Here is a 26,193-nt window from a genome sequence, read left to right as displayed (position 1 = left end):
GACTCTTACCTGAAATTACTTCTTTGTTCTAGTCTAATGTCAGATTCCTGTGTGAAGCCTACTTCCTTGTCCTTGGCCAATGTCGTATTCCTGCCAAGCAGTCCCTTTCCTTCTCCTTGGCCCATGTCAGCTTCTTGCCAAGCAGCCCCAAAGGCTCTCCACCTCTCCCCCTTTTTAATTTCATTAACAAGACTGAGCCTGTCTTAGGTCATTCTGACAAGAATGCCTTCCTTACCCGTCATGGAATATGCATTATCAAAGGCAATGCATTTCTGTCTTAGGTTGGTAAGGCTCTGTGCAGATTTTTACCTGTCCTTGGCTTGCCAGCCTGTTAATTTAATAACTTTGTCTGGGGGTCCATTTTCAGGTTTAAGCCATGTACTTTGGCTGCCAACATGTTGATGTTGTTCCAAAATGGAAATACTGAGCTCAGGCCATGGATAATTTTATCAGCATTATCTGCAGCATCAAAGGTCAACAGAGCAGCATTCTTTGAATTCATAATCTCACTATACAAAGTTAACACACCCAGAGAGGTGTTAGGATTATGCCAAATATTCTACAGGTGTCTTTAAACTTTTTCTGATTATAGTGACAATCATTGTGAATTTCAAAAGTAACACTACTCCAATGATATTTGTCATGACACTTGGGATGGCTCCTAACTCTTGAACCCTGAACCTCCTTCAGATAGTTTGAATGGGTTATAGAGAGTCATTCATTGTTCCAGGTACCTATATAAATCCTTTTGTATACTCAATACATTAGTAACATTTTTTTGCTAGATGGTTAACAAAAATAGTTGTCCTGACTCCTTGTATCAATGCTATTGCAGAAACAGTGGTGCTAGCAATTAATAGAATTACCAGCAATAATCATGTCTGCTACTCTCTTGCTTAAAGCCCAGCTCACTTCTTCCAGCATTTTCAAGCTTTTTTCCGAAAATCAAGGTTTTCTAATCCTCAGGGCAGTGAGACAAAAGCTGGTTGGTAGACCCCCATAACAGACATGTAGGTTTCAACACACTAACATAATTGGAAATTATACAGTCAATGCAACTTACAACAAATGCTGTAGAAGAGACAAAACGAATTTTAGCTTGACAATTAAAAGAGTCCTAAAACATGCACTAGCCCTTGTTTGAAATCCAGATCCTGTCCCAACATTATCTCTTGCTATCCTAACACCTAGCAAGTTACAGCTAGCTTCCAAATATGTTCCCGACAAAGTCCAGTTCCAGTCTTCCAAAAGTAGACTGTTATTTTCCATATTGAATTGATTTCTAGACCAGTACTTGATTGAGTCCTAATAGCTGGTCATCTTTAAGAAGAATACAAGAGACATAATTTCTCTTTTTGATTCGCTATTCCACAAGATCTGAAAACTTGAGGCTAGGCAGCCTGTCCCATCTGGGATATAGTCAAGCAAAGGTGGGTCAGGAACATATGTCCAATACAGCTCCCCAGTCACCCTTGTCAGGGCACTCAGCAAGCTCACAGGTCAGCATCATTCTTTGTCTCAGCAACAGTATGTCTCACCAATCTTTTTAAAGTTCCATGAGCCTCTTCCACAAAAATCTTGTCCTTGAGGATTATACGAAATCCCTGTAATAAATTGTTGACAAAAAGTCTCGACTGCTCAACTACAATTGCCAGACCCATTATTTGTTTTTTTTTTTTTAATTGGATATTTTATTTATTTACCTTTCAATGTTATCTCCTCTCTCATCCCCCACAAAACCCCTTATCCCATTCCCCCTACTCCAATTACTATGAGGGTGTGCTCCCACCTTCCCCCCATTCTCACCTCCCTGCTCTCGTATTCCCTAACACTTGGGAATCCAAACTTTCAGGCACCAAGGCTGTCCACTTCCACTGATGTCTGACAAGGCCACCCTCAACTACCTATACAGGTGGAGCCATGAGTCCCTCCCTTTGTGTTCTCAGGCTAGAGGTTTTAGAATGGCTACTCCAGCTTGTTTCTTAGGACTATTTGCTTGAAAAACTGTTTTCCAGCCTTTTACTCTAAGGTAGTATCTGTCTTTGTCACTGAGGTGGATTTCTTGTATGCAGCAAAATGCTGGGTCCTGTTTATGTATCCAGTCCGTTAGCCTATGTCTTTTTATTGGGGAATTGAGTTCACGGATGTTAAGAGATATTAAGCAGAGGAGATTGTTGCTTCCTGTTATTTGCTTTTGTTAGTAGGGGTGGCATTGTTTGTGTGGCTATCTTCTTTTGGATTTGTTGGAAGAGGATTACTTTCTTGCTCTTTCTAGGGTATAATTTCCCTCCTTGTATTGGAGCTTTCCCGCTATTCTCCTTTGTAGGGCTGGGTTTGTGGAAAGATATTGTGTAAATTTGATTTTGTTGTGGAATATCTTGGTTTCTCCATCTATGGTAATTGAGAGTTTTGCTGGGTATAGTAGTCTGGGCTGGCATTTGTGTTCCCTTAGGGTCTGTATGACATCTTTCCAGGATCTTCTGGCTTTCATAGTATCTGGTGAGAAGTCTGGTGTAATTCTGATAGGTTTGCCTTTATATGTTACTTGTCGTTTTTCTCTTACTGCTTTAATATTCTTTCTTTGTTTTGTGCATTTGGTGTTTTGATTATTATGTGATGGGAGGTATTTCTTTTCTGGTCTAGTCTATTTGGCGTTCTGTAGGCTTCTTGTATGTTTATGGGCATCTCGTTCTTTAGGTTAGGTAAGTTTTCTTCTATAATTTTGTTGAAGATATTTATTGGCCCTTTAAGTTGGGAATCTTCACTCTCATCTATACCTATTATCCTTAGGTTTGGTCTTCTCATTGTGTCCTGGATTTCCTGGATGTTTTGTGTTAAGAAGTTTTTGCATTTTGTGTTTTCTTTGACAGTTGTGTCAATATTTTCTATGGTATCTTCTGCACCTGAGATCCTCTCTTGTATCTCTTGTATTCTGTTGGTGATGCTTACATCTATGACTCCTGATTTCTTTCCTAGGTTTTGTATCTCCAGGGTAGTCTCCCTTTGTGATTTCTTGATTGTTTCTACTTCCATTTTTATGTCCTGGATGGTTTTGTTCAATTCCTTCACCTGTTTGATTGTGTTCTCTTGTAATTCTTTAAGGGATTTTTGTGTTTCCTCTTTAAGGGCTTCTATCTGTTTACCTGTGTTCTCCTCAATTTCTTTGAGAGTGTTATTTATGACCTTCTTAAAGTCCTCTATCATCATCATTAGAAGTGATTTTAAATCTGAATCTTGCTTTCCTGGTGATATGGGGAGTTCAGGACTTTCTAGTGTGGGAGAACTAGGTTCTGATGATGCCAAGTACCCTGGTTATGTCCTTGTGTTTGCCTTTCGCCATCTGGATCTCCTTAGTGCTACCTGCCCTGTCTCTGACTGGAGCCTGTCTTTCCTATTATATTGGTTGTGTCAGAACTGTGTGGGGTGGGTGTTGCTACTGGGGTTAGAGCTAAGGTCCAAGATCTGCTGAGTGCTTGGGCCAGACTGGAAGGAACCAGTGCTCTGGGCCAGGAGTGACTTCCTGGGTCCCAATGGGTCCCAGTTACTCCCTGTTTGGGGCAGGTGTTGCTGTCTCCTTACCTAAGATACTGCCTGGGTTAGAGCTCCTGGGAGCCTCGCTTCCTCTGGGTTTTGTGAGATTGGGTGCAGGGCTGGGATCTGCTCAGTGCTCGGGCCCAGACCGGAAGGACCTGTTTTGTTTTGTTTTTTTAAATAACTAGGTTGGTTGGAATAAAAGCGTTAGAACTGAATTCCTTAGGAAGTTCTTGAGGGGACTCTCTGTCATTGAATTTTGTACCTCCAAGAAGGATTTCCTTACCTCCTAGTTCCTTCTTCAAAACCTGCAGTGCCAAGCATCACTTTTTGCCCATCTCTCTGTGGTATTGATTTGCTTCTGCCCTCTGTTTCTTTTTCTGTGTGTTTTTGAGGGTGAGTCATAGGTGCTGAGGATCAAACCCAGGGCCTCTTTCATGTGAGCAGACGTTCTACCACTGAGTCGCACGCATCATTGCATCTTGTTTCTGTTCCTCTCATTTCTCCTGAGACAGGGTTTTCCTTTGTTGCCCTGGCTGTCCTGGGCTCACGCTATAGACTAGGCTGGCCTTGAACCCAAGAGATCCACCTGTCTCTGCTTCCCAAGTGCTGGGATTAAAGGCATGTGTGTGCCACCACCATCCAACCTTTTGTTTGTTTGTTTTTGACACAGGGTCTCTCTAGAGAACCCCAGTAGTCCTAGAACTTGCAATGTAGTTCAGGCTGGCCTTGAACTTACAGAGATAGGTGTACCTCTACTTCCTGAATGCTGGAATTAAAGGCATTCACTACCACACTGGGGCCACATTTTGTTTTCTCACTTGGACTTGCTTCCCTCTTTATAAGGGCCCTGTGATTACATTGATGTTATTTTATAGTCCAGGATAATAACATCCCCAAATCCTTAATTATCAAACCTATAAAGCCCCCTTTACCATGTACAGTAAAATATTTACCAAATTGTGGATGGGATGCGGACATCTTTAGGAGACCATGATTCTGCCCAACATGGCCTTATGAAATTAGGAATTGTCTCCTGCCTTATCTGTCACAGTGCAGCCTGCTGGTCTTCCAGAGGAATCAGATGGTACAGTGTCACTGGAGAGAAGCTAGTTCTCTATCACTGTAACAGTTTGGAGGTTGTAAGATTGGAAAAGGCAGGATTATGCTTACACCTTTTTATTCTGGCATATGATGCTATAGGGATATAGTGTCTTAGAAACTCATTTCTGTCGATGACTCCTGGTGAATGGTTTTTACCTTTATTTGGTAGCTGATATTAATTTAAGCAATTAATTCCACTTATTTTTTAAAAAATTGAAAATTGTATTATTCATTTATGTGTGTGTGAACATATGGGTGTGCTGCAGGATTTGTGTGCCAGCGTGTGTATGGAAGCCTGAGGACGCTCTGTGGGAGCTGGTTCTCTCCTTCCACCATATGGGTTCCCAGGATCAAACCCTGCATACTCAGGTTTGCAGCAAGCATCTTACCCTCTGATGTCAGTTCTTCCATTTATATAAATATTTCTTTTTTCTTTTTCTTTTCATGCGTTTTCTTGGTTAGGGTTGCTATTGCTGTGAAGAAATAACCATGACCAAAAGCAACTTGGGGAAGAAAGGGTTTATTTGGCATACACTTCCTGTTCATCACTGAAGGAAGCCAGGACAGGAATGCAAAGGACAGGAACCTGGAGGCAGGAGCAGATGTAGAAGCCATGGACAAATGCTACTTAGTGCCTTGCTCAGCCTGTTTTTTTTTTTTTGTTTGTTTGTTTGTTTGTTTGTTTTTAAATAGAACCCAGGACTAACAGCCCAAGGGTGGCATGGCCTATGCCACCCAGGCTGAGCCCTCTCTCATCAATCCTTAAGAAAATGCCCTACATGCTTATGTCTTATGGAGACATGTTTTAAATTGAGGGTTCCCTCTTCTCAAATGACTTTAGCTTGTGTCAAGTTGACATAAAACTATCCAGCATATGCATATATTTGTATGGCACGTATGTGTGTGTATATATGTGTGTGTGTGTGTTTGCATGTGTGTATGGATACACCCATGTGAGTGTGTATATGTGTATGAGAGCTCGACATTGGTTTTCTTTGGTCATTGTCTACTTTATAGGCTTCGGCAGGGTTGCTCACTTGAATCCAGAGTTCACTGGGTAAGTGGTTATAACTAGTCAGTTTGTTCTGGGGAGCCTGTCTCTGCCTTTTGGGTACTAGGATTATAAATGAGCCATTTCAACACTTGGTATGTACATGAGTACTGGGGATCTGAATTCAGGTCCTCATGCTTGTAGCAAGTGTTTTTTTCTGCTGGGTCCTCTCCCCAGCCCGCCTTTTCCCCATTGATCATCTGGTAACTGTCTGTCTTACTTACAGTTTCCATAGCTTTGGAGAGGCACCATGCCAAGGCAACTCTTATAAAGGGTGATATTGAATTGGACCTGGCTTATAGGTTCTGAGGTTCAGTCCATTATCATGGTGGGAAGCATGGCAGAGTCCAGGCAGGCATGGTGCTGGAGTTGCTGAGAGTGCTACATTGAAGGCAAACCAAAAACTGGCTTCCAGGCAGCTAGGAAGAGTGTCTCAAAGCCCACCCCCAAAGTAACACACTTCCTCCAACAAAGCCACACCCACTTCAATAAGGCCACACCTCCTAATAGTGCTACTCCTGGGGCCAAGAATATTTAAACCACCACACTGACAGATACTCATTTATGCCGTCAATTTTTGAGAGCCTTCTATGTGATTGACAGTTTTGGGCATGGGAGGTTAAAAAAAGAAGGCTGTACATTTGAGAGATTTATTTCTAGTCTAGTAGGAGAATAGACATGTGATCAAATTGTATCAAAAACTCAAAGGTAGAAAATATAGGGTATGTGATGGCTATATATTTTTAAACAGATTTATTTATTTAATACTTATGAGTATTCTGTTTTCCTGCACACCAGAAGAGGGAATCAGATTCTATTACAGATGGTTGTGAGCCACCATGTGGTTGCTGGGAATTGAACTCAGAACCTCTAGAAGAACAGTCAGTGGTACAAAGGTAGAAGAAAGAAATGCCTTCTTTCTAGAGGAAGAGGTGGGTTTCCTGAATGAGACGGCATTTAGCTAAGTTTTAGAGAAAGAATAAAAGTTTGCTGGGCAGACTAGGAGTGGAGGAGCTGGGAAGTAGGAAGGGTGGTGTGAGGCTGGTGGAGAGGTATAAGACATGGTGGGCAGAAGAGGGGTCATATTGGCCTGGTTCTGATGATATCAGGAATAAATGTACAACTACTCCAGTGTTTGACTTCTTTTATTCTTTTATGATTTCTAACAACATTCATTTTTATGTGTGTGTGGCTGCGTGTGTATGTGCGTGTATGTATTCACATGTGAGTACACGTGTGTGAAGGATGGAGGGTGGTTAGTGAGATTTGGTCCTTCTTTCTTTCCATCACGTAGGTCCTGGGGATCTAAACTCAGGCCATCAGGTTTGGCTGTAAATGTTTAAATGTCTCAGCTTCTTTTTTTTTTTTTTTTTTTTTTTCCCCCCCAAGACAGGGTTTCTCTGTGTAGCCCTGGCTGTCCTGGAACTCAACTCTGTAGACCAGGCTGGCCTTGAACTCAGAAATTGCCTGCCTCTGCCTCCCAAGTTCTGGGATTAAAGGGGTGCGCCACCACTGCCTGGCTACCTTCGTGTTTTAGTGAGGCCTATTTGTTTAACACTTGCAGGGAATTCAAAGACAGTTTCTGAGTTGGAGTGACCATTTTAAAAGTACAAGCCTTAAAAGTACAGTGATCATGGTTGTTTATATGACACATTTAGTGGATGAAGTAATACGCCTGTAAGAGATTAACAAGATAGAGTCTAGGGCACATCTTTGCACACAAGGATTTAGTTTACAACTTCTTAGTCTTTCTTGGCAGTATTGATGGCAGTTTTGACAGGATGCCCAGCCCTTAGCTCTTAGTTTTTCTTTTCTGTTATAAGAGACGTTTCTTGGGACTTACCAGCTCCTTGAAAGTCTCCAGAGCCTTGGAATGCATTTTTAAGCCTCTTCAGCTGCCTGGTTGGGGTGGTTCATGCCATTAATTCCAGCATATAAGAGGTAGTGGTAGGTAGATCTCTGGCTAGGCTAACCTCATCTAATAGTGAGTTCTTGGATAGCCAAGGCTATATAATGAAATCCTGTCTAAAACAAACAAACAAACAAACAAACAAAACTCTAATAAACTACTGCAGAATCGATTACTAAAAATATTTCAGGATAAAGTAGACTTTCAGGATAAAGTTTCCTTTATTGTACAGAATTATGTTTTCAGCTGGGCCGTGGTGGTGCATGCCTTTAATCCCAGAACTTGGGAGGCAGAGGCAGGCAGATTTCTGAGTTCGAGGCCAGCCTGATCTACAGAGTGAGTTCCAGGACAGCCAGGACTACACAGAGAAACCCTGTCTCAAAAAACCAAAAAAAAAAAAAAAAAAAAAAAAAAAAAGTTTTTATTTCAATTTCATGATGAGTTTTTAAAAAGTATATATTTAAAGAATACCTCATTTAAGTTGATCTATCTGATGATGAACTTTCAATTATAGGGTTTAAATGTGAATAAAATCTTATAGCTTAGGAAATATCGTATAATAAACCACTGTGTGAGCATGTGTGTACACGTGTACTTGTGGAGGCCAGAAGTCAACATTGACGGTGTCCTCTTCAATTGTTTTCTGCTCTATATTTTGAGATAGGGTATCTCACTCAACCTAGGGCTCAGTCACTGAGCTAGGCTAGCGGGCCAGCCAGTCACAGGGATGTGCCTTTCTCCTCAGATTGCAGGCATACCCTGTTCCATCCTGGCTTTTTTCACTGGTGTTAGGGATTAGATTTAGGTCCTCTTGCTGGATGTCTGACAAGCACTTTACCAACAGAGCCATTGTTGGGGGCCGACTTTTAGCAGAAAGCGGCTATCAGCTTTGCAGCCATCTCGAGCCATATACCCTGATAGAGACTTGGTTTTCAACAGCCTACAACAGCTGAGCACACTCTGATAAATATCTTGTTTAATCCCACATAGCTTGTTTTGCTGTTTAGTGCCCCCAGCTGCAAGGTGCATGTGCTATCCACGCCTGTAAGGCTTACGTCATATCCAAGCCTGCAAGCCACGTGGTATCCACTCGCCTATAAGGCACGTGGCAAAGTGTATAACAACCCCGGACTTCCTTTCAATGAAGTGAGACAATAAAGGAGACTTGAGACTTGATCAGAACCTCTGTCTTGTCTCTATTCTTCGCATCTCTTCCCCTTATCCCCACTCTCTCTTTCTAGACCCTGACCCGGAACAGATTGGGCCAGGACATTTTGGCCCCCAAGCATGAGGCAGAACGGTCTGCAACACAGTGGCCTCCAAGCCGGGCACCAGGCAGTACAGGTCTCAACAAGCCATCTTTCTTGTCTTTAGCCACTTTGTTTTGAGAAAATCCCAGATACACTAGTAACTCCTTGGTCCATCTGATCTTAATTCATATCCCTCATATACTTTTGTGAGAGCCAAGTGCTGGGATTCATTTTTAAGTAGACTAGTTTTCTTTTGAAAGTTTAACTCTTTGTTTCGTTCCTGTGTGTGTGTTTGTATGTGTGTGTGTGTGTGTGTGTGTGTGTGCATGTGCATGCATGCACCATGGTGCCTTTCCTGCTGTGTGGATTTCAAGGGCTGAGCTGAGGTTGTCAGGTTTGGGCCTTACTCACTGAGTTATGTTGCCAGCCTTCTTCTGTTTTGAAAACTTGAAAGCCTTTTCTGTAGGCTGCTTAACTTATTTATTTCTGTTCTTTCCAAGATTTCCTTGATGCTGTTAGATTATTAATTGCTACCAGAAAAACTTCATGTCAAAATAGAATGAGACCTCTTTTTTTCCCCACTCTGAATAAAGGCAGTTTTTCTTTGAATACATTTCTCTGAATGAATATATGTACAAGCCTCATTCAAGGCTAAACTGCTCCCTCTTGTGCCCATGGTTAAGATGTTTAGATTCTTCCTAAAATGTAGAAATAACAGCTCACTGTTTAACTAAACGCTGTGCTATCATAGATCAGTAGAGCACTTACGGCATTTGGTTTTTCTTGCATACACATTATAATGCCCCAGTGTCGTTTTAAATCTAGACTAGGAAGGCTTTAACCTAAGAAAATGATACTTAACTGTGGACGAGTTTGCCAAGTAGCTTCATTAAGATACTTTTAGTTTTTTAAATTTCTGGGACAATTTAAAAAATAAAAAGGAGAAAACACATTTTTTTTTTTTTTTTTTAGAATTAAAAATTGAAGTATTATAAAGGTAGAACTTTTTATTTAAAAAGAAGTAAAAGTAAGCTAAGTGTGAAGGTGTATTCAGAAGTGTGAAGTAGGAGAATTAGGAGGTTGAGGCTGACGTAGGCCGCAGGGTGAGATGCTGTCTCAGAAAGTCCCAGTAAGCTAGCTGGACTAGCTCGGTGGGTAGATGCTGGGCTAGCATTTATAATGCCTGGGTTCAGTCACCACACAGAGAGGTAGCAAAAGAAATAACAGCTGTCTTCATTTGCCAGTCTCCTAAATTCTAAATCTTACCTTGGTGAACAGCCTGGAGTAAATTTTTAGAAATACTTTCAATATGTTTCCAAATATACACACACAGACCATAGCTATAGGTTCTATTGCTTCCAACCTAGTAGAGAACTTCTGGAAGTTTCTGCAAGTAAAGTGGTAGGATCTACCTTCTTCTAAGATATATTAACCAAACCATACTTTTCAGCCTTTTTTTTTTTTAAACCTAATTTTTTCATTAGCATACAAAGTAGTGAGCTTCTTTTAAAAAATATTTTCAGTGAATTATTTGTTTATTTTGATGTAGAGATTCACTGTATAGACCAGGCTAACCTTGAATTCATAAAGATCTGCCCGCCTCTTCCTCTTGAGTACTGGGTTAAACATGCGTGCCACCATGCCCGCAGTTTTTTTAAAAAAATTAAAGTATTTATTAGTGTATGTGTGCGCGCGCGCATGTGCGCGCATGCGGAGGCCTGAAGACAACTTTGTGAAGTCCGTCCTCTCCTTCCACCCTTTTGTGGGTTTCAGGGATCACACTCACGTTGTCAGGCTTGTGTGCCAATCACCTTGACCTGCTGCATCGTCTCACCGGCTCAAAATAAAGAGCTGCGTTGGGTGTCTTCAGTGTACATATCCTCATATTCCGTTTTGTTGTCAACGCCCTTTGCTCTTGCCTTCTCTCATCCTGCTTGGCCTCTCGCTCTCCTCAATAGTCCCCGTTCTTTTCTCTCACTTCATATGTATCCCATTACTCTCATTCTCCCTTGCCTTCTTTAGAGCTCTTCCCCTCTCTTTTCTATTCTAGTCTTTTCTTGAACTGGGAGATCCACCTGCCTCTGCCTCCAAGTGCCGGCATTAAAGGTGTGCGCCACTGCTCCCCAGCTCCCCTTCTAACATACACACACACACACACACACACACACACACACACACACACACAAATTGAAGGAACTGAAAAAAAAATTATTTCTTTTATATGTGTGTGTGAGAGAGTGCGAGAGCACAACTTTCAGGAGCTTATTCTCTTTCTACCTTGTGGTGCCTGGGAATTGAACTCAGGTCATCAGATTTGTGGTGTGTGTCTGTCACCCAGTGAGGCGTCTCATCATCTATAAATTTAAGTCTACTTTTTGTAAGTGAGGGAGAAATGTAGTATTTGTCTTTCTCAGTTGAGTTCATTTTGCTTTAGGCCTTGATCTCAAGTTTCATATGTTTTTCTGTAAAAATAATGTAATAACTCCATTTTAAAAATTTACTTATTTATTCATTTGGGACAGAATCTTGGTATGTAGTCTATACTGCCCTTGAGCTTGTAATTCTCCTGCCTCTTTTATTTAAGTTTTTCAAAATTTATGTAGTCTGGGGCTGGAGTGATGGCTCAGGAGTTTAGAGCACTGACTGCTCTTCCAGAAGTATTGAATTCAATTCCCAGCAACCACATGGTGGCTTACAACCATCTGTAATGTGACCCAACCCTCTTCTGGTGTGTCTGAAGACAGCTACAATGTATTTATATACATAAAATAAATAAATCTTTAAAATATTATTTAGTCACTTAAGTATACTCTATAAATATTTAAGATTTTTTTGTTCTGAATATATAGAGATAAAATACATATGTTAAGATATGTTGTTTAGTTAGCAATAATTCTATCAGTAATAATAGACATTTTGTAAGTGCTTATTAGTTTAAAGCTTGATATTTATGAGGGACTTTCACTATTAATTCTGCCTGATATTCAGTTACTTATTTGTTTGTTTATTTATTTAGTTTTTTTTTTTTTTTTTTTTTTTTTTTTTTTTTTTTGAGACAGTGTCTTTCTGTGTAACCCTGGCTGTCCTGGAACTTCCTTTGTAGCTAAGGCTGGTGTCAAATTCACAGACATTTACCTGGCTTTGCCTTCTGAATGCTGGATTAAAGAAGCATATGTCACCATGCTTGGCTTAGTCTTTTTTTGAAGCACATTTCATTATTAGACTAGGCTGACCTTGAGCTCACAGCGATCCTTTTGCCTCTTTTTGATCATGTGCCACCATGCCTATCACATTTTATATTTTGAATTTCTCTAGGGAGCTCTGCAGTCAGTAGAGTAATGTCCTTCCAGTGTAACAGATTTGAGGTCTGGGAAATGGTGCAGCAGGAGTGCATAGCTGGAAGCACTGGAGACACACCGAGAGTACTCTGAGAGCCGTAATAATTCTGTCTGTGGATGTTGTTTGTTCTCTTTAACAATATTTGTTTTTGTCGGGCAGTGGTGGTGCACTCCTTTAATCCCAGCGCTTGGGAGGCAGAGGCAGGTGGATTTCTGAGTTTGAGGCCAGCCTGGTCTACAGAGTGAGTTCCAGGACAGCCAGGGCTACACAGAGAAACCTTGTCTTGAAAAACAAAAACAAAAGCAAAACAAAACAAAAAAATATTTGTTTTTATTTCACGGTGTGTGTTTTGCCTACATGTATGTGTATGCAGCACATGTCTACCCCCTCAGATGTCAGAAGAGGGCGTCAGAGCCGCTGGAAGTGAAGCTAAGGAAGGTTATGGGCTGGCATGTGGGGCTGGGGACCATCCCTGGGTCCTCTCTAAGAACAGCTAGTCCTCTTAACCACAGAGCCAGCTCTTCAGCCTTGGTGTCATTTGTTCTTAACTGGATGATTTTTCTTGCTCTTTTCAGGGGTATTGCACAGTGTTTGAAGATATTTTTGGTTGTCAGTACTGATTGGGAGAATCCTACTAGCATTTCAGAGTGGGGACCAGGATCCTGTTAATCATCCTAGTTTACGTGGGAAAGTCCCTCCCAACAAATAACTCAGTCCTGTATGTCAAGGATACTGACTTTGAGAGTGATCCTTATAAGGTAGTAATCACTGGAAACAAAGACTATGAGAATTTGCTTGGTAAAGAAAAAATACTTTCTTGAAAGCCTCAGATACAGTCCTAACTTAAAACCATCAGTTTCAGTTTTAGATTTTTTTTTTTTTTTTTTTTTTAGATTTAGGTTTGTAGCTCAGCCATAAACTCATAGAATTCATAGCTTGACTCAAGAGAAGATAGAAGATTGGCATTTAACAGTAAAACAGTTCAGAGGGGCTCTTATTCAGAGGCCTTACCTTTCTTTCCCTTATTAGGTTGTTTTTCAGGGGGTGTACACTGGGTTTCCATTGGAAAACAAGACAAATCTGGGCTTCTAATGAAACTGCAGAATCTTTGCACGAGGTTGGATCAAGAAGAGAGTTTCTCTCAGAGGCTTCCACTTAATATTGAGGAGGCCAAAGACCGTCTCCGGGTTCTGATGCTGCGCAAACATCCAAGGTACGGATGATCAGTTGGAGTTAGTGTACAAGACTTTACTGGCATCCTGAGAACTCCGTGTTCTTTCCCTACAGCCACTGCTTTCCTGTTGTTCTCTCTTATAATTTAAAAGGAAAGTGGCTCCCACTTGGTCTAAATTGCCCGTTTTTGCATCTTATTGATTGCATTGTTTCCTATGTGCCATTACAAGGTTTTGAGAATTACAATTAATAGTTGGTGAGTGATCTTTGATAGAAAATATAAAATTCCTGCTTTGGATATACTGTTTCTACTGGATAAATATAGAACAAAAAATCACAAACTAGAGAGAGACTGAGAAAGGAGAGAAGGAAGGACTTATTTTTGTGGAGTTGGGGATTGAGCACAAGACTTCATATGTGTTAGGCATGTGTCCTACTGCTGGGCCATATCCCTTGCAAAAAGGATTTATTTTATTTTAAAATCCATTATTTGTATTTGTGTGTGTGTGTGTGTGCATGTGTGTGTGTATATCTAGGCTTGTGTATGGGTTAGAAGACAACTTTCAGGAGTTGGTTCTTTCTTTCTCCCATGGATTCTGGGATTTGAACTCAGGACTGAGTTATCCCACCGGCCTGAGAACTGTGTGTGGTGTATGCATGCTCTGCCATGGCCTTTTGAAACCTCAGAGTCCACTCCTGGTGACATACCTCCTCCGATAAGGCCGCACCTTCTATTTCTTTCTGGACAGTTCATCAACTAGGGACTAAGCATGCAAATACCTGAGCCTAAGGGAGCCATTTTATATTCAAACATCACAGTTCCTGTTTTTTGTTTTGGTTTTTTTTTTTTTTGTTTTTTTTTTTTTACTTTCTTTTTCTCTTGAAACTATAATCTCTCCTTTGCTATCCTGACTCTTGTTCATGGAGCTACATGGAAGAACCGTCTAGTCTGCCAGTTTTCTTGTGGCTTAGGATGGTTTTTAAAGGAAGTGTAAAATAAGTGTCATTAGTCTTTTTTTTTTTTTTTTTTAAGGTCTCTGCTGATCTTGGATGATGTTTGGGATCCATGGGTGTTAAAAGCTTTTGACAATCAGTGTCAGATTCTTCTTACAACCAGAGATAAGAGTGTTACAGATTCAGTAATGGGTAAGGAGTTTCAACTTGCTTTTTAATACTATGGTAAAGTTATTAAAGCAGAAGGCACTGTTTCATCCAGTGCATGTAAATATGTGGCGTGACAAATTGCTTACTTTGTGATACGATTTTGCTTCAGGTCCTAAGCATGTTGTCCCTGTGGAGAGTGGTCTAGGGAAAGAGAAGGGACTTGAGATCTTGTCACTTTTTGTTAACATGAAGAAAGAAGACTTGCCAGTGGAGGCTCACAGTATTATAAAGGAATGCAAAGGTATGGCCGCCTGTGTGTGGGGTGCTGTGGTAACATCAGTGCTCTGGTATAAAGCAGGCCGATGACTATGATAGCTTAGCACATGAACACCAGAACCTGCTTTATGGTATTTAATGGTTAGATACTTCTGATACCTTTAGTGACTACACTTGGAATGTATTAACTCTTCAAACAATGTTACAAGTACCCACCATATGTTAAAGAGTATGTTAAGAGAAAGGTGAGATAAAGTTCAGACCTTTGTTGTCAAACAGTGGAAAATATTATGAACATCATTTTAAAATTACTTGGTTTGGACTTTTATAAAATTAAAAGTTTCAGTTTGGTAAGTAAATGCTGTTATCCTCTCACATGTGTGAAATAAAAGTTTTACTTGTTTTGAGGATGAGAGAAACAAGAAGCCAACATCTCAGCCTTAGTTTCTCTTACTAAACTTTGACAGCACAGGTCACTCTGACACCACGTGTAGATATATTTATCAGACAGAATGTGAATCATCAATTTTGCAGTGTTCACCAGCTGCATGTCCCCCTATTTAATTCTTAAGTGATTTACATGGAAAAAGTGATCATCCTACAGGGTGAAGGATCGGTTCCCATGACGACCTCTCTCTACTTCCAACTTCAGATGTCAGTTTACAGGCTTCTGGTTGTTGTACCCATGCTTCTGACTCAGCAGCTAGAAACCCCCTCCTCAAATTTGGTTAATTTGCTTGAGCAGTTTACAGCAATCAGGGAAACATATTTTCTGCCCTATAAAGGATAATACAGAGATCAGACGAGGTCTATTGGTAAGTTTTCAGGAGGGCGTGGAGAGCTTTCAGTGCTGCCTTCATCGTGGCAGCCTTCAGAAGCTCGTCCATGTGTTCAGCCTCTGCAGTTCTCTCTGGACTCCATTGCATAGGTGTGTCTGACAGCCATGTAGCAAGGGGATTGGACAAGAGGAATAATGTAAATAAACTGAGCCAATGATATTGTTGTGATATCTGTGAGTGAAAGCTGCCTTATTTCTTATGATTTTCTTGGAAGACAGACCTTGAAGTAAAGTAAACCAGGAGCTAGAAATACATGTTCTTAGGCTTTGGGTAACTTGCATTGAAAATTGTTTTCCTGTGCTGGTGAGATGGCTTAGTTGGGTAAAGAAGCTTGCTGCCGAGCCTGACAGCCCGAGTTTCATCAGAGTTTGCATGGAAGGACAGAAGCAACCAATTGTCCTCTGACCCTCACACACTCACATCTCCACACTCCACCTACCCCCACCTCCACCACCCTTCCCACACACTTACATCCTCCACGTACCCACATACCCTCCCCCACACTTGGAGGGGGTAGGGAGAGAGAGAGAGTTAAAACGATGGAATAAAATTGTTTGGTGGTGATTTTAAACTAAGATGGTATTAACATAATCACCTTTCCCCCCAGGTTCTCCTCTCGTAGTGTCTTTAATTGGTGCGCTTTTACGTGATTTTCCCAATCGCTGGGCATACTACCTCAGACAGCTTCAGAATAAGCAGTTTAAGAGAATAAGGAAATCTTCATCTTATGATTATGAGGCTCTGGATGAAGCCATGTCTATAAGTGTTGAAATGCTCAGAGAAGACATCAAAGACTATTACACAGATCTTTCCATCCTTCAGAAGGATGTCAAGGTACCTACAAAGGTAATGGACCGACCAGTACTCCTTATCTTTGGGTATTTATGGCATGTGAACTTTGATAATTGGACTGAGGTGAGAGGTGAGGGTACCAATGTCACTCTGCTGTTAGTCTCCATAAAAGGCTCTGTATTGAGCTTGTGAGTGTCTGTCTTCTCAGTGGTTCTAGGGAAGTCAGAGAAGCATCCAGATTCTCTTTTTATCTTGAGAACTAATTGAACCTCTTAAGACAAAGAGACATCCTTGAAGTAGTGTATTAATCAAAATACTTTGTCTCCCATACTTAATGCTCACTGTACTTTTGTGGTCTACTGAATGCTTACAATGCTTCCTAGGTGCTATGTGTTCTCTGGGACTTGGAGACTGAAGAAGTTGAAGACATTCTGCAGGAGTTCGTTAATAAGTCTCTCTTATTCTGTAATCGGAATGGAAAGTCATTTTGTTATTATTTACATGATCTTCAAGTAGATTTTCTTACAGAGAAGAATCGAAGTCAACTTCAGGTACTTAAATGTCACATGTGCTTTTACTTTTGATTCTGAAACAGTTTTAGACTTGCTATATAAAGATATACAAAATGTATTGCAGACTTTCTCTGTGTAAGCCTTTGCCTTATTTCCCTTATTGCTAACGTATTATATAACTATAATATAATTGTCAAAATTAGAAAATTACCATTGATGTACTATTATTAGTTAATAATTCACAAGTTTATTTGGATTTTACCAACCTCTCTATCAATGTTCCTTCTATGGTCCAGATCCAATTCAGGATCCCAGGAAGCATCTGATAATAGCAGCATCTAATTTCCCTAATTGTCATCTCCCTAATGTTCTCAAATTTGTGAGAATGCCTCAGTGCTTGTCCTTAATGGGAATTGAAGTTAAGGCCCCATGTATATAGGCAAGTGCTTCACACTAAGCTGTATCTCCAGCCCAGCTTTGGTAGTTTTGAAGAGCACTAACGAGTTAGTTTAAGCACTGTTCCCTAATTTGGTTTTGTCTGATGTCTTCTGAATGGCTTGAGGTTGTGCCTGTTTGGCCGGGGCTGGAGAGATGGCTCAGTGGTTAAGAACACTTGCTGCTCTGCCAGAGGTCCCAAGTTCTGTTTCAAGCACCTACCCGTGTTAGGCAGCTCACAACTGCCTGTAATTCCAGTGTCAGAGGATCTGTCAACCTCTTCTGGCCCCTTTGAGTACCTGCATTTTACATGCACTAATTCACGCATTTGTATGTGTGAGCGCACACACTCACACACTTGGTTTTTTTTTTTTTTTAAAGAATTATACAGAAGTGATGCTGTGTCTTTATGATACCCTATCAGGGATTATTGTATCTCATGGGTAATGTAGATGTTGATTATTTGGTTAAAGGGGTACTTACATAATTCCTCCACTGTAAAACTACTTACTTTCTCCTTTGTAACCAGCTTGTGGGGGAGATTTTCATCATAGCTTTGGAAGTGGGAGATACTCTGCTGCTCAGGTTATCATATTATTTGTGTCCTCTGACATGTTTGATGTGGGTTTCAGGATCTGCACAGGAAGATGGTCACTCAGTTTCAGAGGTATTACCAGCCGCATACGCTATCTCCAGATCAGGAGGACTGCATGTATTGGTACAACTTCCTAGCCTATCACATGGCCAGTGCCAATATGCACAAAGTAAGATGACACATTTGAAAATTTTTTAATTTCAATTTCCTATTTCTATATATTGTAAATATGTTTCCCTTTGGGTTTATTTATTTATTTTTAAAAGATTTTATTTATTTCTGTTTTATGTGTATGAATGTTGTGGCTGCCTGTATCTGTACCATGTGTGTGCTATACCCAAGGAGGCCAGAAGAGGCGCCAGGCCCCTGGAACTGGGTTTACAAATGGTTGTGAGCTGCCTGATGTGGATACTGGGAAGAGAACCTGGGTTCTGTGCAAGAACAGCAAGTGCTATTAACCATCTCTCTATCTGTCCCTCGAGTTATTTCTTAAATTTTATTTTCTACTTTGCTAGATATTTAAATTTTTATATTAGTTAAATGCTATATAAAATTTTTCTTTGGTGTCATGCTTTCTCCTATTAGAATTTGAAGATTTCCATTTATTACATGTACTTATTTATTTTGTGTGTTTCTGTGTGGGTGTATGCATGGCATGGTATGCACGTGGAAGTCGGAGGTAACTTGTGGGAGTTGGTTCTCTTCTTCCTCTGTATGTATTCTAAGGATTGAATTTAGGATGACAGGTTTGGTAGCAAGTACCTTTATCCTCTCACTCATTCTTCTAGCCATTGAAGCCTTTCTTTTCTTTCTTTGTTTAGTTCTTTGAGGCAGGGTTTCTCTGTGTAGCCCTGGCTGTGGACCAGGCAGGTCTTGAACTTAGAGATCTATTTGCCTTTGCATCCCAAGTGTTGGGATTAAAGGTGTGTGCCACCATTGCCTAGCTAGACTTTTAGTGAAAATATATCTTGTGTAAGATTTTTTTCTCTATTTTTCCATTTTTACTTGTAATTATAAAGGGGGGGGGGGCAATCTTAGTGACTGTAGAAATGAATCAGTTTCTCCTCTTAGCTGTAACTCTCCTTTATCTGCAGTGTGGATTTGTTTATAAGTTTTATGTGGAAGGTGAGAAAGGATAGTCTTTAATTTATTAATTAAATACTTATGGAGTACTTGTTAGAGCAGCGTTTCTCAACCTTCCTAATGCTATAACACTTTAATACATTTCCTCTTGTTGTGGTGACCCTCAACTGTACAATTATTTTGTTGCTACTTTATAACTGTAATTTTCCTACTGTTATGATTCATAATGTAAATATCTGATACACAGGATATATGATATGTGACCTCCCTGATACACAGGATATATGATATGTGACCCCCCCCCCACACACACACATCGGTTGAGACCCACAGGTTGAGAACCACTGTGTTAGAGACTGGGATTGTTCTTCATCATGAGTCTAGATCCTAGATGGAGTGTCTGCTCTCATTTAGCTTAGGTCCTTGGGGAAGAGAGACAGTTCATTGATTGTAAGACAGTGAGTAACTCGGAAAGAGAAGGAAGGGATGATAAATACTTTGGGTTTGTTGGAGGATTTGATGTGCGTTGTGATGGAGAGAAGAGTCAAAGATGACTGTAGTTGTGTGCTGTGAAGTGTGCAAGGCAGAGGAGAAGGTTGAGACGACATTTACTGTCTCAACCATAATACACCTACCTACTAAGACATCTGATGGCAGATACTGAGTAAGCTGCTAGATACTAGACGTGGAATTCTAAGATAATAACTATGGACAAAAGGAAAATCAGAATCAACACACAGATGGGAGTGGAAGTCATGACTACCTACAACACCATGCAATGCTGCCTACTGGATAGGATATGGCTGTTGGCTACATAAAACCTGCAAAAGATCAAGACATTTAGAAATTTCAGCTCAGGATAGGGATGGGCTAACAAGGTCCCACCCCTAACTGAGGAGCTCTTGGTAGTTGATGGCCTCCAGAGAGAATGAGTTCCTTTTCTTTGGGGGTATGGCCACTGGTAGGTTGCCTATACCACAGGGGTTGCCTCATACTCATATGGAGATAACTAACTGGATTTAGTGGGTTAGTTAAAAACAACAACCACACCACCACCACCACCACCACCACCACCACCAAAATTAATAGAAGGTAGGGAAAAATGTGTTTATAGACACCCAAAGGGAGTGGGAAGTGGATTTGCATAGATGTAGGACACTCTGAAAAGACTAAGTAGAATCTGTTATTGAAACTTGAACCGTTCTGTAGAAAGTTTTCTGTTTTATATTTAAATCTTTTATAGCTGAAGTTTTACTTTGAGTTAAGATGTGGTTCACATTTTGTATTTATTTTGAATTATTGTTTATTTTACTACCTTCCCTCTGGTCTTAAATTTTAGATATCTGCAAAGTGATTCAGTAGTGTTAGGATACTGGTGTTCTAGTTGAAATTTTTGATTTTTATGTTTTACATAGTACCCCTATCTTACTATTTTTCTTTATTTTTAAGGAACTTTGTGCATTAATGTTTTCCCTGGATTGGATCAAAGCAAAAACAGAACTTGTCGGCCCTGCTCATCTGATTCATGAGTTTGTGGAATATAGGCATATATTGGATGAAAAGGTATCTATCAGTGTGAATGCTTAGTATTTAAAGGCTGTCTCATTGTGACATTTACTTCTAAGTTTAATGGCAGACTAGAGATCATCTTCTTGCTCTGACCTTTGATTTTAGTTAATTGCTTCCTGGTCCACGGAGAACACACATAAGATTGAAGTTTGAAAATTGAGGAAGAATGGTTTTCCATGTTTTTTTTTTTTCCCTATAAGTGCTGAGGACTGTAGTTGATAATGAATTATTTTTGTTTATTTGTTTTTTGGTTTTTGAGACAGAATCTATGTAGCTCTGGTTGTCCTGGAACTTACTATGTAAACCAGGCTATCCTCAAACTCACAGGGATCTATCTGCCTATCTTTGTCTTTCAAGTGCTGAAATTAAAGGTATGAGCTGCCATCCCTGGTGATAACCTGAGTCTAAGAGGATCACTCTCTCTTCCCTATCTATCTATCTATCTATCTATCTATCTATCTATCTGCTACTATCTGCCTATAGACTATTTACAGACTATCATCTATCTTCTATCCATCCATCCATCCATCCATCCATCCATCCATCCATCCATCCATGGATCCAGTATTTCTTTTTATTCTGCTTTCTCTTGAAGTCTCCTCGTTAATGAAATTTATCTAAAACTCTTCAGTTTAGCCTTAGGCAGATTCATAAGACATGGCCACAAAAACAGCTACATTCTTTGCCAAAATATCACAAAACTGGTCTCTAACCCAGTTGCTTATATTGTTCCACTCTGGAACCTCTTGAGTTGGGCCTCCATAGTCCTCGCTGCTCTCTGCATTGTGTCTTCCAAGGTCCTACTAGGATGGCCTGTTAAGGCCCACTTACACACTCAGCTGCTTTCCGAGTTCCAAGTCCCAGTGTCTTCGATATTTTTCCAAAAACAACAACCAAACAGCACTCCCCCCCCCCCACAAAAAAAAAAAAAAAAACCCACCCAGTATGGACAGGCATATTTAGCAGTACCTCAGTCCTGGTACCAACTTCTGTCTTAGGTACTTTTCTATGGAGACACCAAGACAACTTGTAAAATAAAGCATTTACCTAGGGGTTTGCCTACAGTTTTTGAGGATGTATCCATGACCATCATGGCTGGGAGCATGGTAACATGCAAGTAGGCTTGGCACTGAAGCAGTAGCTATGAGCTTGCATGTTGAGACAAGTCAGGAGGCAGAGAGAGAGAGAAAGAGAGAGAGAAAGAGAGAGAGAGAGACAGAGAGAGAGAGAGACAGAGAGAGAGAGACAGAGATAGATAGAGAGAGGGAGACAGAGATAGATAGAAAGAGAGAGAGAGAGAGGGAGGGAGACAGATAGAGAGAGAAAGAGAGAGAGAGAGAGAGAGATCACACTGTATTTATTGCCTAGTGGCTGCTGTTATATTTTAGTTCGTGTAGGCAAAGTTTCATTTAAGTTTTAAAATGTTAAGATCACAGAAACAAAGAAATGTCAGGCTTTGTTCTAGCTCTGTGTCTAACAGATTTCAGTTTATTTTTAGGATTGTGCAGTCTGTGAGAATTTTCAAGAGTTTTTATCTTTAAATGGACACCTTCTTGGACGACAGCCATTTCCTAATATTGTACAGCTGGGCCTCTGTGAACCAGAAACTTCCGAAGTTTATCAACAAGCAAAGCTGCAGGCCAAGCAGGAGGTGGATACTGGGCGGCTTTACCTGGAATGGATGTGAGTTGCTAGAGAGACCAGAGGGACTCCATTATTAACTGTTCTTTTCCAGGTAGTCAATAAACTCAGTGTGTGAGACTTAACTACTTTAGAAACTTAGTAAGTATTCCTACCATCTTAGTTAGGGTTTTTCTGCTGTGAACAGACACCATGACCAAGGCAGCTCTTATAAAGGACAACTTTTAATTAGAGCTGGCTTACTGGTTCAGAGGTTGGGTCCGTTATCATTATGGTGTGATGCATGTCAGTGTCAATACAGGCATGACACTGGAGGAGCTGAAAGTTCTACATATTCATCTGAAGGCAAACAGGAGACTGGCTTCCAGGCAGCTAGGAGGAGGGTCTCTAAGCCACCCCTACAGTGCCACACTTCCTCTAACAAGGCCACACCTGGTAATAGTGCCAAGCATATTGAAACCATCACACCTACTCAGTAGAAAGTTCCAGAGAAGTAAGCACAGGAGAAAATAATTATATCATCACAGTCTATAGAAACAGATCTGTCATCCTTAATATTATTATCAAATGCTACTGTAATCTAGTATGGTAGTGGTGACCATAGACTTTGGAGCCATAGACCTAGATTTGAGTCCTCATACTAAAACTTAGTCCTTTTATGATTTTTGAACATACTTTATTTTACTTTCTTATGTGTGAAATGGAAATAATAATTTTTTGAGTTAAATACTACTTTTGTGAAAATTTAAATGAGATACATATTGTACTTTTTTAATGTGTGAAATGAAAATAATAATTTTGAGGTAAATGCTACTTTTGTGAAAACTTAAATGAGATGTTTATAAAGTCACTTTTACTTTTCTTTGCCATAGAGATTTTATTTAATGCCACTGAATTTTAGTTCTGTATCTTTTTTTAAAAAGCATTTTTATAGTCTTTTTCTTCTGTTCATATGTTATATGTGTATGGTGTGCACTTCTGTATGTCTGCATGTTTGTAAGTATGTGTGCTGTGCACATGTGTGTGTGGGTGTGTGGATGTGGAAGCCCTAGGTTAATATCAGGAATCTTCCCTGCCAGCTCTTCTTTCTTCTTCTTTGGGGCAGGATCTCTCGGTTAAGGCGAGGGCTCCCTAGTATGGCTGATCTTGCTAACCAGCTTGCTCTGGAGAATCTCCTGTGTGTCTCTGCATTCGGAGACTGGAATTGTAGGTGTGCAGTGCATGTGCATGTGTGGGCATGAGGATGTGGAAGCCCTAGGAAGCCATGCCCACCTCACATTTAGATGGTCTCTGGGGATCCAAACTCCTGTCAGCTTGCTGCTGAGGCATTTTCCCAGCCCGATTCTTCATATTTTTATAAAGATGTGATACTTATTTTTATTTATGTCTAGTGTGTGTCTGATTAAGTTTATGTGTATCCCTGCAAGTAGGTGTCAGGAGAGGTCAGAGAGCACTGCATCCTTTAGAACTGGACTAACAGGTGGTTGTAAGCCATCTGATTTGAGTGCTGAGAACCAAACCCGAGTCCTCTGTAAAAGCAGTAAGTGCTCTTGACTGCTGACACAATTCAGCAGTCTCTTGACTTCAGCCCAATTCTTCTGTATCTTAAAACACGTCTCTTCACAGGGCAGGAGAGATTGCTCATGTTTGAAAATCACCTTTGTTCATTTACTTGGTGTATGTGTGTTTGTGTGTGTATGTTTTTGGGTGTGGGTGGATATGCAATACCTGTGGTGTCAGAGAACAACTAGTAGGGATTGGCTCTGTCTTCTGCTGTGTGGGTCCCTGGGATTGAGTTCAGGTTATCCTCAGGCTTGGCTGGTGAGCCATCGTGCCAGCTCATAACATGTTTGTTGATTAAACAACAGCAAATTGAAGAGCTAGGGCGATGACTCTTACTGGTTTTGCAGAGGACCAGGTTCAGTTTCTAGCGGGTGGCTTACAACCCCCCCCAGTGACTCCAGCATCAGGGGGATTTGATGTCTTTGGCCTTCGTGGGCAGTGCACTCACATGCACATACCTGCCTATAGACTCACACATAATTATATTTTTTTTTTAGTTAAAAGATTGAGAGATATAAAATGAAAACTCACACTTCCTTTCCCCCTTTCTCAGACTCAACCATCTTTTAACATTTTTTTTTTTTTCAGAAGTTTTACTTCTATTAAGGCAGCATGGAAGTTTGCTTCCACTGAGGATAGCAGGCTTCCTGACTTGTGGATGCTCCATCAGATCTGTTGATGCTCTGGAATGCTCCTTGTTTTCTCTTACTACCTCTTAGCCTTTCTTGTGTTTCATTTTTTTTTACTCAGTTCTCTTCTGTATTAGTTCGTCTGTTCGGTAGTGCACAGTAGTTTAGGGATTAGAATAAGATTCTTGCCCTTCATCTCCTGGGCTTGAATTCCAGCTCTCAGGTATAGTTGTGTACCATTAGGGAAAATTTACTCAAGTTCTCTGTTTGCATTTGTGTGCGTGCGTGTGCGTATGGAGACTTGAGGTTGACATTTGAAGTCTTCCTTCATCTCCACTGTACCTATTACTCTTAGTTGAAGTCAGAGCTGGGCAGTAGTGTTAGTCTGGCTAGCCAGCTAGCTCTGAGGAAACCCCTACCTCCACTTTGCCTCCGAGTGTAAGACTTACAGGCAGGCTGCCACTCAAGGCTGGCAATTCTGTGTGTTCTGGGAACCTGAACTATGGTCCTCAAGCTTGTGTGGCAAGCACTTCAACAACAGGGCCTTGTCTCAGGCTCTTAAATGCACTCTTTACACTGATCCGATCAAATGGGCAGATTCAGTTCTTTCTCCCTCAGGAGTTACTGAGACATTACATTTTTACTATGTTTTGCTGCCTTTTCTCCCGTTGCACCGGCTACATTTCAACCTGTGACATTCTGTCATAGGATGGTTAGTCAGCCGTTGCTCTGTTTTTCCTTACCTAGCTTGGACCAGACCATAAAGAATAATTTATTTCAGTGCTAGACACCTTCCCTTTTAGGTGTACAAAGGTGTGTTGGCATCTGCTTAAATTTGAGTTTAAATTTTCAAAGCGGTAGTTTGTTCACACATCCGTTTGTTACCTTTGTACTCAGTCTCTGTGAAGATTGCTGTCTTGGCTTTGAGGAATTGGAGTAGATGATCAAAGGAAAGATAGGTTTTATTTGTCTCGTTTAAAAGACAGAGCCTCTCTAGATATCCAGGCTGGGCTTGAACACTGGATCCTTCTGCTTTAGGCTTTCAGCTACCTGGGACCATAGGTGTGTGCCATTGCATCTAGATGGAAAAATTATAGTCTTAATGTGGTCCTGTTATCTTTGCAAGTAACATGTATTATGTCCCTACAGGTTGTCATAATTTAAATTCTTGTGTGATGCCTACTTATCACTTCTGGTGAAGTGTAGTTGTTTCTACACAGGCTCCTAGTCTGGCTTTTCTCCAATACTTGGTCCTATTTTTATTGCACATACACTCTTTACCCTTGAGCCTGTGGGTAATTATTGTAGGAATTTATAACTCTAACAAGCCTATATAAAACACACACCATCCAGGTACTTTATTTACAAGCCGTAAGCCTAGATTGGGCGGAGCTAGGGCTATACTAACTTATTCCCCAGCTATAAAGTCTCTTGATACTTACTGTTTTTCTTGGCCATGCGGTTCTTGTGCACGGCAGCGTCTTCCTTCTCCGTCTTCCTCTCCTCCCTCTCCATCTGCAACCCCCTCACTGGAACCTCCAGTCCCACTGTCTCCCTCCCCTGCCCTGTCACAGGCTCTAGCCTTTTATTGACCAGTTAAATTAGGGAGAAAGTTCACATGGCACCACTTGGGAACATGAGGATCTGCTTGTTCGGTACAGCTGCACCACAAGGAGCCAGTATTTAGCATTAGAATACAAGCAGCATCAGACCAACCCACTATAGGCCATAATATAATCTCCATACTAGTGGCATACTTGTCATTCTGTAGAATTAATATAGGAAGACAATGACATTG

The 26,193-nt window shown here is 40.7% G+C and overlaps 1 protein-coding gene across 1 annotated transcript in view; it reads left to right on the top strand.

Annotated features, from left to right (window-relative positions):
• Apaf1 (apoptotic peptidase activating factor 1) overlaps nt 1-26,193 on the top strand; it is an 80,376-nt gene that overhangs the window by 5,152 nt on the left and 49,031 nt on the right. The window contains exons 5-12 of the mRNA XM_076919968.1: nt 13,214-13,397; nt 14,391-14,503; nt 14,631-14,762; nt 16,184-16,422; nt 16,752-16,919; nt 17,948-18,079; nt 20,443-20,556; nt 22,061-22,245. Coding sequence (XP_076776083.1) covers nt 13,214-13,397; nt 14,391-14,503; nt 14,631-14,762; nt 16,184-16,422; nt 16,752-16,919; nt 17,948-18,079; nt 20,443-20,556; nt 22,061-22,245 — 1,267 coding nt within the window. The remainder of the gene's footprint in view (nt 1-13,213; nt 13,398-14,390; nt 14,504-14,630; nt 14,763-16,183; nt 16,423-16,751; nt 16,920-17,947; nt 18,080-20,442; nt 20,557-22,060; nt 22,246-26,193) is intronic.

Source organism: Arvicanthis niloticus, chromosome 22, assembly GCF_011762505.2.
Source record: "Arvicanthis niloticus isolate mArvNil1 chromosome 22, mArvNil1.pat.X, whole genome shotgun sequence".
NCBI classification, from domain to species: domain Eukaryota; kingdom Metazoa; phylum Chordata; class Mammalia; order Rodentia; family Muridae; genus Arvicanthis; species Arvicanthis niloticus.
The sequence above is the reverse complement of the archived record's forward strand: the minus strand, read 5'-3'. Positions and strand labels throughout refer to the sequence as shown.